The 13,094-nt window shown below is 47.7% G+C and overlaps 1 protein-coding gene across 3 annotated transcripts in view; it reads right to left on the bottom strand.

Annotated features, from left to right (window-relative positions):
* Nucleotides 1-10,085: 10,085 nt before the first annotated feature.
* PCSK6 (proprotein convertase subtilisin/kexin type 6) overlaps nt 10,086-13,094 on the bottom strand; it is a 170,827-nt gene continuing 167,818 nt past the window's right edge. For all 3 annotated transcript variants that reach the window (XM_063089775.1, XM_063089776.1, XM_063089777.1), the window contains 2 exons: nt 11,304-11,416; nt 10,086-10,282 (listed from right to left, as the gene is read on the bottom strand). In XM_063089775.1, the coding sequence (XP_062945845.1) occupies nt 10,185-10,282; nt 11,304-11,416 (211 nt within the window). In that variant the 3' untranslated portion in view covers nt 10,086-10,184. The remainder of the gene's footprint in view (nt 10,283-11,303; nt 11,417-13,094) is intronic.

The following is a 13,094-nucleotide window of genomic DNA, read 5'->3' as shown; positions in this document are numbered from 1 at the left end:
GATACTACTAGTTTTCCAAAGTGGTTGTACCAATTTAAATTCCTTGCTAACATTTGGTATTGTCTGTCTTTTAAATTATAGCCATTCTGGTAGGTTGGTAGTGGTATCATTTTGTGGTTTTAATTGTATTTCCCTGATTACTAACACAATTGAGAACGTTTTTTACATATTTATTGTTCATTTGGATATAGTCTTTAGTGAAGTGTCTGTTTGCATGTTTTGCCCATTTAATTTTTGTACTGGGAAGTCTTCTTTTTTTTAGTGATTTGTAGGAGCTCTTTATATATTTTGAATGTGAGTCCTTATGAGATATGTGTTCAGTGAATATCTTGCCCCTCTCTGTGGCTTGATTTTTCACTGTCATAATGGTGTCTTGTTGAACAAAAGTTCTTCATTTTAATATAGTACGGTTTATGAACTTTTCCCTATTTGGTTAATGTTTTTTGAGTACTCTTTAATAAATCTTTGCCTATTCTAAAATCATGAATATGTTCTTCTAAAAGCTTGTTTATTTCACCTTTCACATTTGGATCTTCATTCTGTCTAGAATAGATTTTTGTATGTACTCTAAGGTAGAGACCAAGATCTCTTTTCCCCATGGATATTCAGTTGACCCAGCACCATTTATGGAAAAGACCATCCTTTCCCCACTGCTTTGCAGTGTCACTCTTATCATAAATCAAGAGTCCAAATATGTGAGGGCTGCTTCTGGACTAGGGTTTAGTCAGCTATCCTTGCATAATATCATACTGTCTTTATAATATAAGCTTTATGAAAAGACTTGATGTTCACCCCCAAAAAAGACTCCCACTTTTTCTCAGATTATCTTGGTTATTCTTGCCCTTTACATTTTAGTATGAATTTTAGATACATCTTGTATCTAAAAAGGAATTCATGCTCTAATTTATATTGTATTGGAACCTTAGATGAATTTAGAGGGAATTGATACCTTTATAATATTGAGTATTCCAATCTATGAACATGGTATAACTCTACATTTATTTAGATCTTCTCTAATTTCACTAGTGTGTTATAGTTTTTGTGTGGAAATCTTACACATCTTTTACTGCATTTAGTCTAGGTATTTGATAGTTTTTGATGCTATTGCAAATAGTGTCTTTTGTTTAAAATTTTCATTTTCTAATTAGTTTCTAAAATATTGAAATACAGTTGATTTTTGTATATTGGCATGGTATCCAGCAATCTTGTGAAATTCACTTACTAATTCTAATTTTTCTGTAACTGTCTGCTATGGTTTGAATGTTTGTCCCCTCTTAAACTCATGTTGAAACTTAATCCCAATGTAAGTATGAAGAGGTAGGGCCTTTAAGAGGTGATTGGGTCATGAGGGCAGAGCCCTCAATCCATTCATGGGTTAATGGGTTAATGTATTAATGGGTTGTCACAAGAGTGGGTTTGTTATGGAAGCAAATTTGGCCATCTCTCATGTGCTCCTCACCATGTGCAGCCCTGTGCAGCTTCAGCAAGAAGGCCCCCACCAGATATGGCCCCTTAACCTTGGACTCCCAGCCTCCAGAACTGTAAGAAATAAATTTTTTATCTTTATAAATAATCCACTCTCAGGTATTCAGTTATAACAACAGAAATGGACTAAGACACCATTCTTTTGGATTTTCGCATACATGATTATGCTGAGAATAATAATTTTATTTTTTCCTTTCCAAATCTCATACTAGTTCTTTGTTTATTTTTGCCCTGTTGCACTGGCTGGGATCTTCAACACAATCTTGAACAGTAGTGATAGTGGACGTGTTTAACAGGCATCACTTTATAGCCAAGAAAGAAAAAAAAAAACCCTAAGCAAGTTATCAAAGTTAATATCACCAGTAATAAAAAACAAATCAAAGTCATGTCCCATCTGCTAGGGTGCACTGAGAAGAATACAGAATCACTTCTGTGACATTCTTGTCAAAGATGCATTACGTGAATTGAAATGTGAGGAAATCTTAGGCAAATATACAAACTGAGGGACAGCCTACAAATAACTGTCCTGTGGTCTTTAAAAGATTCAAGGTCATGAGAGTCAAAAGAGATGTGACCAAATGCAAAGTGTGATTCTGAACTGGATCCTTTTGCTAAAAGCATTATTGGGACAACTGGAAAAACTTGAATACAGGCAGAGGGTCAGATGGTAGTAACATGTCAATTATTAATTTCCGATTCTGATAGTTGTGTAGGAGAATGTCCTTGTATATAGGAAATACTCACCAAAGTATTTGGGAGATAATAGGGTATAATATCAATAACTTATTCTCCAATTGTTCATGAAAAGTTTCTTTGTACTATACTTGCAACTTTTCTATAATTTTGCTTTGTTATTATTTAAAAATTAAAAAGTTAAAACAATCCAAACTTCACTTAATTCCAGAGAGGACCACCAGGTGGAGTCCGTGGACCAGAGAGCTCAGCCCTTCTCCTGCTGGGCTTAAAAAAAAAAAAAAAAAAAGGGTGGGGTGGGGTGGGATATGTCTTTACTTTAAAAAGGGAAAGTTAAACAAGTTTCCCTTGGTTTAGCACATGAACAGGAACAGAAATCAAATTATAGGCAGTTCTATTCATTTTAGGTATCTCTTTGAAGTTGCAAGCAGAGTTTTCTTTTTTGATTCCATTTCTTTTAGCCAGGTTTCTCAACCTCAGCAATATTAACACTTTGGGCTGGATAATTCTTTATTGTGGGAGCTGACCTATGCACTGCAGTATGTGTAGCAGCTCCCTGGTCTCTATCCACTAGATGTGAGTATATTCCTCCAGTTGTGCCAACCAAAAATGTCTCCAGATATTGCCAAATCTCCCCTGGAAGACAAAATCACCCTGGTTGAGAACTACTGCTTTAGATAAAAAGTTCTCTGCTCTGGGCACTTTGGTTCCTGTTGGCTCAATAGGGAGGCTAAAAGGTATCTGGTCACCCTTAGTATGGCTGGTCCATAGTGAGAGGTGGGTGTTCAGTGCTGTACGACCTAAAGATGCTGTTCTGTGCACAGACAAGCTACAGAGCCGGGGGTATCAGGAAAGGCCTCAGACAACCAACCTGGAAGGATAAGTCTGGCATTCATGGAAGGAAAATAACAGTGAAGGCAGGGGAGGGGACCCCCCAGCTCCCAGTTGCCTGGCAACCAGCACTCAGTTGCCTCCCAGCTGACTGGGTGGAACCTTAAGATGCTGGAGAACGGCCATGGTACATTGCTTTCCATCACCCCTGCTTGTTCTTATTAAAAAGTCCTTCTTTTGTACTTCTCTACCTCCTTCCCTTTCCATCCTCTGATGTAAATCTTCGCCTGTCACTCTCAGGGACCCCAGCTTACCCTGAGCTTTTAGGCCCCCTCTACCCATATCACCAATGATGCAAATGCAGTGGATGGCGGTCTCCCAAAGTTCAAGGGCACTCCACTCCTGGACACATTTATAGTCCTTTTATTTTTTTATAGCTCTGTCCACCCCCCGCTTCCCATATGTCTTCTGTAAAAAGTCCAGTTCTCCCCAGCCCTTTGAAGAATTACAAGATATAAAGTTAGCAGTGGTCTGGGAGGGATGGGGCTACGTCCATGGGGACCACTGTGAGGTGCCAAAGAATTTGGGGACAAGGTCAATGTGATGGTTATTTTAGGTATCAACTTGATGAGATTAAGGAATGCATAGAAACCTGGTAAAGCAATCATTTTGGGTGTGTCTATGAGGGTGTTTCCAGAAGAGATTAGCATGTGGGCCTGTGGACTAGGTGGGAAAGTCCCACCCTCAATATGGGTGGCACCATCCAATCCACTGGAGGCCAGGAGAGAATAAAAACAGAGGAAAAGGTAAATCTCTTGCTTTATTCTGCTGGAGCTGGAGCACACTCTTCCCTACAGTCCCATGGACATCAAGACTCTGAAGAGTCTTGAGTTCAGCTTTTGGGTTCCAGGACTTACACTGGCTGCAATCTCAGGCTTGTAGCCTTAGACTGAGAATCACACCATTGACTTCCCTGGTTCTGAGGCTTCTGGACTTCAGCTGAGCCATGCTACTGGCATCCAGTTTGCAGACAGCCTATTGTGGGACTCCTCAGCCTTCACAATCACATAGGCAATTCCCCTAAGTAATCCCCTCTCGTATATTTATATCCAAATCCTATTATTTCTGTATCTCTGGAGAACCCTAAGACAGTCAGAAAAATGTCACCCCCTGGAAATAAAGCTAGTTTAAAACAAATGCATCATGGCTACATTTAGCCAGCTTCAGAATGCCACCCCACCTGCAGAGTGTCAAACTCCCTCCCTGGGCACAGGGATAGGAACTGTGCCGGTGTGTGGCCCAAGGAAAATCACCTCCCCTCTGTGGGCCTCAGTGTCCTTGTCTGTGAAATGACAGATTTAAAGGAGATGATCCATGATTCTGTCACTTAAAATCCATAAACATAGTCTGCCCTCACTGAGCCCAGACAATCTTATCCCTTGATGGAGTTTGGATCTATTGTCCTTCCAAAACTCATGAGGAAATCCGATCCACAATGTGACAGTGTTGGAAACTGATTGAGTTATCCAGGTGGATCCCTCTTGAATGGATTAATGCTCTCCCTGGGGGAGGGGGATTAACGAGTGAGTTCTTGCTCTATTAGTTCCCATGAGAGCTGATTGTTTAAAAGACCCTGGCACCTTCTCTCTCTCTCTCTCTTGCTTCCTCTCACCATGTGATCTGCTTGTACCCGCCGGCTGCCTGCCACTTTCCGCCATGAATAGAAGCAGTCTGAGGCCCACACCAGATGCAGCTGTCCCAGAATTGTAAGCCAAATAAACCTCTTTTCCTTATAAATTACCCAGTCTCAGGTATTTCTGTTATAGCAACACAAAATGGACTAATACAACCTTAAAGTTGCACCATTTGCGAACAGGCATAATATGTGGTCAGCCCCTTTCAACCAGTGGTGCCTAGTTGTTAGGACTTCATGAACAGCTTCTCAACCCCCAACCCCACTTGTCAGCGTCTAGAAAGGCTGGCCTAGCCACTGCAATGAGGGTACATGCTTCCCAGGCTGCCTGGTTGGCTTCTTGTGATGTGAGGAGCTGCCCGAAATCGCCATTACAAGATGGCGCCGGCCGACACTGACAATCGGCAAAAACAAGTCTAGAGCGCATGGATTAATGGTGGTTAACCAGCGGGTAGATCTAGTACAGGAACAAGTAGATGTTTTGTGGCAAGTAGCACAGTTGGGGTGTCAGTGGAAATATTCAGGATTATGTGTAACCAGCATCCAATATGAAAATTTTACCAGGGCGGCAAATTTGTCTCATCAATTGTCTAAGTATCTTTTAGGAAACTGGACAGGGAACTTTGACGACCTGATGCAAGAACTGCGCTATGCCATCGTGTCTGTGAATTCAACAAGAGTGGATGCCTCCTTTTCAGCTGGACTGTCCTCCTGGATCACAACTGCCATGTCACATTTCAAGGAATGGGTGGGGGTGGGGTTGTTTGGAGCGGCCCTCTGCTGTGGACTAGTGTTCCTTCTTTGGCTGGTCTGTAGGCTGAAAGCCCAAACACAAAAAGACAAGGTGGTCATTGCCCAAGCACTTGTGGCTCTGGAGCAAGGAGCCAATCCCGATATTTGGCTATCTATGCTCAAAGACTAGTCCCCCCCCCTCTTTTCGGCTGGCCTCCCTGAAAACTGATCAGTGGGGTTCGCCCTGGCTCGTGCTGGCCCACAATTCACAATTCAGAGTCCGCTCCAGTAGATCCAGAGACGGGCAACTTCCCCCCAGACGTGTGCCGACCTAAGACATGGTGCCTGGTGGCGATAGGGTTAACCTTTGACGGGTAAGGTCACGGCCTGAGGTGGGTCGACCTAAGACAGGACTACTTGCTAGACATGTTGTGGCCAATGAGCTTGCTCCAGCCTCTTAATGTAATAAGAAAGGGGGAGATGTGGGGAGCTGCCCACGTCACACCGTAATCGCCATTACAAGATGGCGCCGGCCGACACTGACAATCGGCAAAAACAAGTCTAGAGCACATGTGCTGGGAATTTCCCCACCTCTAGTCTCCGCCCCACCTGTGGCGTCAGCTGGGCCGATTGGGCAGCCACCAATCAGATGGGAACACGTCCTAGGCGAGGGACTGTCTCTATATAAGGGGCGCGGCTCCCCTCGCTCGGGGTCTCCATTTTTAGCAAGCTTATGCTCTTCCTCTCAAGAGGCATTAAAGCTTATCTGCAGAAGGATCCTTTGTGTGCCGCGTTGTTCTTGCTGGCGAGACGGTAGCGCGGGACAGTATTTTGTCCGTACCTTTGGACAGAAACAGAAGACTCAAAAGTCTCGGACGTATTCCACTCAAAGGTGGCATGCCCCCAGCTTCCTCCTTTAAATCAGACTCCTCGCTAGGGCTGAGGGAGTCAGAGTCGGGTTCATGTAGATTTAAGTCCTCCAACCCTTGGTCTATGGCCCTCAGCTCTCCTACAGGGTAAAGCTCTCTTTTGTTTTTTCTCTTTTGGTGGGGGTTTAAAACCCCTTCCTCCCCGGCAGATTTTCCGGGAACATCACTTTGATGGTTTAGAATCTCTCCCTCGTCCGTAGACTTACCGGGAGGGCACTTTTTTCTACAGGAGACGTCTCTCCTCTTGCGGGTACCCATCCTCTCACTCCGTTCAGTTTCTGACATGCTGTCTTGGACTTCCTCTAATATATTTTGTCCTTCTGTCACTACCGGTTTACAGCCTTCATCCTCCAAACAATTCTTAATGAACTTCCAAACGGTCTTGGTGCCCTGACGTAGGTCTCCCTCTGCGTACTTGCGGTCAAGGTCTTTGCCCAATTTGTTCCAAGAGCTCAAGGTTAGGGAGCCGGAACAGGCATACCATGGTGCCACACGATCTACCTCTTTCACAAAATTTCTGAGTACACGGCCCCCTACTTTGATCTCACGTTGTCTCAGCACAGCCTCTAACGCGGTAACCATAGACTGCGTAGAACCCATAACGCGCCCTGCTTTAGGAGGCGCTGTGAGACACACCGCTCCCTTATGTACGAGAGGCTCACACGGGTCTCAGGTGCAGCTGCGTATCTACGTCAGTCTGACCACACCAAGGGATGAGTCTAAAACCTTGTAATCTAACCGAATTCACCCCAGACCAAGAACAGACACACCTCTCTGAACTTACCCTCCTGCAGTTCTGAATCCTCCCTGTCACCAGGGGGTCTCCGAAGGTGCTGACGATGTCACAAGTTTTCCCGGGCTTCGGCACCAGATGTCCCGCGCTACCGTCTCACCAGCAAGAACAACGCGGCACACAAAGGATCCTTCTGCAGATAAGCTTTAATGCCTCTTGAGAGGAAGAGCATAAGCTTGCTAAAAATGGAGACCCCGAGCGAGGGGAGCCGCGCCCCTTATATAGAGACAGTCCCTCGCCTAGGACGTGTTCCCATCTGATTGGTGGCTGCCCAATCGGCCCAGCTGACGCCACAGGTGGGGCGGAGACTAGAGGTGGGGAAATTCCCAGCACATGCGCTCTAGACTTGTTTTTGCCGATTGTCAGTGTCGGCCGGCGCCATCTTGTAATGGCGATTTCGGGCAGCTCCTCACATTGTAGTGGGTGTCCTTTGGGACATAGAGGGAATTTATTTTGGATCCAGCTCCAAACATGTTAGACTGTAAGCTCTCAGTGGGCCAAGAGCTTGTGTTGTTATCCATATCCAGTCTCTAGGGGCTAAAATGGTGCCTTGCACCAGGGGTATTTAACAAGTTGCTGGTTTTAATTCAACATCCGTCTCATGGGGAAGGTTGAATGCTTATCAGTATTCTGCCCTGTCCTGGCTATGGTTATCCCAAACACACTCACTCATTCCTTCACTGCCTCACATTGACAGCTCTGGTCAAGTTGTGTTTATGTGGATGGCTGTTGGTGGTGTGGCTCATCCCACTTTCTGAGAACTGCACATTGCTCCTCTCCTCTGACACAGAGCTCCCTGTGGCCATGTTCTGCTGCACAAGCCTATCCCCATGGCCACAGCTGAAGGCACTGGGTGAGCACCAATGCAAGGCAGTCTAACCAGAATCCTGTCCCTGGGGAAAGCAGGGCCCAGAAACGGACCCAGAAAGTTTGTGTAAGGGGTTGGATTTGTACCTGTTTCACTTGGGAGATATTGGTAGTCTTCTCATTTGTCCCATAAACTGGAGAAGCAGGTGATGGAGAGAAGTGTGTGCTGCAAAGAGGGCCCAGGTGACACAATGCTGGTCCCAGGGTTCCCAAGGCCCTGCTGCACCCTTCCCTGAAGTTCTGAATCAACCCTGGATTCCAAAAACAATGCCGCCTCACCTGCTTTTGTTTTTTCCTAAGTCAGTTCTAGTTGGTGCATTTCCTTTGTTTGCAATCTAAGGATTCCTAGCAAGTACAGTCTTCTGACCTAACAGAAAGGCAATGGCAAAAATCCCAGGTAGCCGAGATAACCCATGGGTGCAAAGATTTCAGTCACTGCAAAAGACAAGCTGTAATCTAATTAAATCACACTTGGAAGCTATAGGTAAAAAGGCTCACAGTCTGGGCTGTGGAGGGCTCCCCCTTGACAGATGGAAGGGGTCTCTATATCTGGGGGGGTCTAGCTCCTCTATCCAACCAGGCTTTTGTGGCCTGAAGAGGGGGTCTCTTTGCAAAGGACACCCTGGGATCGGAACACTGGGATTTTCCCCATTACTTCATTACATCAACATTTGCTAAGGCTCAAAGACCTTCTACATAATGACTTCAAACATATCCCCAAACCTAAAATAAAGCAGTGTCCATGTCTCACATCAGTCAGCACCCAGGTTTAAATTTTTGTGTGCCTTGGAAAGAAATACAGGCTCCTTTGCCATGAGATGTTAACTCTTTTATTAATTTATTTAATTGTATTTGCTTTGTTGATTTCTTTTTGGAGTTGTGGATTCAATAAACAACAGCTGGGTTCTGTCCAGCTCACAGGTGACCAGGCCAGTGCTATGTTATACTCAAAGAGAGGAGCAGGACAACATGGGGAAAGACGAGATTGAAAAAATTTAAGGCAAATATCACTCCCATATTAAAGGGAATTGATCAAGCAGATCTGTGCATTTCAATGAAAATATATGAAATATTTGTCAAAATAATTAACATTGGTAAAAATTAGAACATGTAGCTTATAAAATGCCTACACAGGTTTGGCAGAAATAAATCCAGCTGTGTCCTGTAGGCTCATAATATACACAGACACAGGAGTCTCCACCTTAAGAACAAGTCTTCCGAAGATCAGAGGCCAAATGAATTTTAAAAGCAATTCCACACAATGGGAACTGAAGGATATCCAATTAGCAATTCAAGGGCTAAGTTTACATTTTGTTAGAAGGAATTGCTTGGTTGTGGCGCACCTTTTGGCTGGCTCTGGGTTGCCTCCTCTGGCCCCTCCTCAGAAGGCTCTGTGTCAGGTAGAGGGGGCTGTTTGGCCCACAAGACTCCTAGAGACACAGACAGAACATAGTAACGAGAGCTTGGCTCCCTCAAGGGCGAGCACTGCCTAGGAAGGAAGAATCTTCTAATCGGGTTTGGAATTTGACTTTCTAAGCCACTGCCGCAGCTTCAGAGCAGCTGACTATGTAGAGATAGATACTCCATCCCCAGTGGTCATACATTTTATGCCCCAAACCTATTTTTTTTACAGTCTGACCAAACTGTCCCCCAGACTGCTTGGTGGCAGGCGATGAGCAGGCAGGCTGCTCGTGCCTTCGTCATGTGTGAGGACGGCCCGGGGTTGTGCTGGCCGGGCCCACTGAGATTTAGCACAGAGCTGCACAAAAGCTCAGGGAGAAGAGTGACGTGTCATGCTGAGTGGCTTTCCTTTCTGCTTTGGTCTTGAAGATTCAGTAAACCTGTAGTCCCAGAAGCTGCTCCGAAGCTGGAGCTGTGGGTTTCCAGAAGTCATTTTGTTCCTATCTTGAGTTTGCCAGAAGACTGTAGGCAGCAAGCAGAATTTGGGAGGATATCGCTGTTTTAGGGACACCTCCTTGAGGGCCACCACCCACCTGGTTTGGGTGCCCAGAGATGCTGTGGGAAGACCTCGCTCCTGGGGAGATAGGGCTGTCAGATGCAGGCACCGCCCCGCTACAGGCTCTGGCCAACAGTCTGGGGCAAGTGGACGGACTGGCGGGTGGACAGGAGGGGTCCTGCCCTCCGCGGGCAGCTGGGCGCCCTAGCCGGCCAGGAGGCACGTGCGGCAGCAGAACTGGATGAAGAGCTTTCGCTCGCAGAGCCGGTTGGACTTCACCATCTCACAGAATGTCTCATCAGCTGCGGCCCGTGGCAGGAAGGCAAAAGGAGACACTGGTCAGACTTTGGGGCCTGTTAAATTTGTTTCGGTCATTCCGCCCCTCCTCTTGCCCAAACTGGGCACCATATTTGGTCCCCTTCTCAGTTTCTGTTTTCACAACCCATCCTTGTCCCCACAATCCACCTGGAGAACCAGGACTCTCCTGCAGCATGGACGTGGTGTCTCCCTGTGCACAGCTGAGATTCCAGCTGTGGAGCATGGGCCTCTACTCTGGGCTCTGTCTTTCTGCTCCTGAGGCTGAGACCCTCCAGACCTCCTGGCTTTGACCCCCTGGATTGGTTTGGCCCCTCCTACAGTGAAGTTGCCAAAGCCAGGCTGCCTGGGGCCTATGGCATGAGAGTAGGAACAAAGCACAAGAACAAAGTCATTTTTAAGACTCACTCAACAAACTGACCAACCATGTCTGGGATGCCTCTGGTCAATGTGTGAGAGTCCTACAGGAGAGGTAGTAGAGGGCAATTGCCTTTCTAATTGGCTAGAGGAGTCCCAGATGGTCACTGGAAATCAGGGGTGCTATGAGCCAAATGTGTACCCCAAAAGTTCATGTATTGGAAACTCAACCCCCATTGTAACAATGTTAAGAGGGTGGGAAACCCAATTATGGTATCTGAAAGGTGGGGTCTTCAAGTGGTGGTTAGATTATGAGGATTGTGCCCTTGTGAATGGATTGATCCATTCATGGAGTAATAGCTTGGTTCTGGTGGCTTTGTAAGGAGTGGGAGTGATAAAGTTAGCTCAGCCCATTTTTCTCACCACATGACATTCTGCATTGCTGCAGAGAGTCACCACCAAGAAAAAGGCTCTCACCAGATGCTCCCCCTGGACAGTGGACTCCCCAACCTCTGAAACTGTAGGAAATAAATTTTAAGTTCCCAGTTTCAGGTATTCTGCTATAAGCAACAGAATGGATAGTGCATGGGGCAAGCTCTCCTGTTGGGGCTGCTGTGCCTGCACTCTGCCTGGTGGCCCCCAGGTGCTCACCGTCGCTGCACGTGTGGTTGGTGACACAGGAGGTCCCCAGCTGCGTGAAGCCTGCCTTACACCTGCTGCAGTTCCTGCTGGAAACTTCGCAGCTCAAGCAGCTCTCGTCGCACCTGTGGGAAGACACCGGGTTCTGCTGCATTTTGGGGAAGAGGCCCAGCCACTCCAGAGTTCCTTCCTGGAGCCCGCCTACCCTCCCTGCACATACCTTGACCCTCAGCTTTGGTCCTCTGTTGAGAGGCTGCACCTGTGTCTCCCACGGTGCCCTGAACCATGAGTCCCTCCTCCCGGGAGGGTGAAGACAGCCGTGGCCAGGCAGGAGCACGCCTGGGAGCAGAGGTCAGACCCAGGTCTCCGAGTCTCCCTCCTGCGATGGCTGTGGGCTTGGGGTTGGGACCAGACCTGATTCTGGAGCTGACCTGAGGGCTGCTGCTTCCGCCCACCCCAGGGCTGAACTTCCTTGCCGGCCTACTCCCAGGGAGAGGGGTGCTCTTAAAATTCCTGTCCCTCCCAGTCAGTCCTGGCCCAGAGACAGACCCAGGGCTATTTCTGATGCAGAGGAACACCTCAGGGGAGGCTCAGTGTGCTGCAGCCCATGGACATCCAGCAGTTTTACAGGAACAAAGTCACACTCCTTCATTCACATCATCTGTGGCTGCTTTTGTGCTACAGAAGTGGAGTGGAGTGGCGTGACAGAGACAGTACACTACAGCTTGAAAGCCTCCACCACTTACCATCTGGCCCTTCACAGAGAACCTGCGACTCTGCCCTGGGGCTTGAGTTTGCATGTTTCCCCTGGGGCTGAGCGTGCACCAGGTTATACCTGCTGCTTTTGGCTGCGTTGGCTCAGACTGTGCCTGGGCCTGCCCTGTGGGGCAGTTCTTTGCTTGGGACAGATGCCCCCTGCCCCTTCTGTAAGGACTCTGGTGACCAGATGCCAACAACAAGCCTCCTGGTAGACCTCTTTCCAAAGCAGCCCTTTGGAGGCTGATTCTGCCTCCACGGAGCCCCAGAGCCCAGTGCGCAGCATCTCAGCCTGGGTGGGAGGTGGGTTTTTATTCCTAGTGCACCTGAGGATGCCGAAACTGTAGTTCAGGCCCTTGGTTTATATTTGCAAGTGTGTAAATCCCATAGGCAAACCTGCATTCAGGAGCCAATCCAACTTCCTCCTCCTGCAACAAGAGCTGGTCCCCACCCACACCCCCACCCACACCCCCGCCCAGGACTTCCCGAGGACAGCAGAGTCAGTGGACTTGCTGGGGTCAGCCTGCAGGACCCTGTTCCTTTTGCACTTTTGGGAAGCCCCTGGGGTCTGGCCCCCACCATTCTGCCTCCTCACACCTGCCCCTGCACCCTCTGGTGGCTCAGCCAGAGGCCCCCCTGGGGATCCCCCCCCCCCAGCATCTTTTACTGACGCTCACCAGTGAGACGGGAGCTAGGACCAAGCTGAGCTGTTTAAAGGGGCCTGGGGGCTCCTAGGCAGTGGCTGAGGGTTACTTCAACTGTGAACAACGACAGTGGCGCAGAGCAGGCTGCAGTGGAGAACCAGCAGGACAGAGCTTACTTTCTTCTCCAAATACAACCTCCCCAAGCTCGGTGGGATTGCACTGTCCCGGTTTTCTGTTGCTGCGTAACAAATGACTACAAAAGCAGTGGCTTCACCGGCACCTGTCCAGAAGCTCCCAGTTCTGTTGCAGAAGTCCAGGCAGCCTCAGCCGGGCTCTCCGCTCAGGGTCTCACAAGGCCCAGGGCAAGGGTCGTGGCTGACCTGGGCTCTCATCTGGAGGTTCA

This window comes from Cynocephalus volans, chromosome 3 (genome assembly GCF_027409185.1).
Source record: "Cynocephalus volans isolate mCynVol1 chromosome 3, mCynVol1.pri, whole genome shotgun sequence".
Classification (NCBI taxonomy): Eukaryota; Metazoa; Chordata; class Mammalia; order Dermoptera; family Cynocephalidae; genus Cynocephalus; species Cynocephalus volans.
Note: the sequence above shows the minus strand (reverse complement) of the source record. Positions and strands in the feature narration are given on the sequence as shown.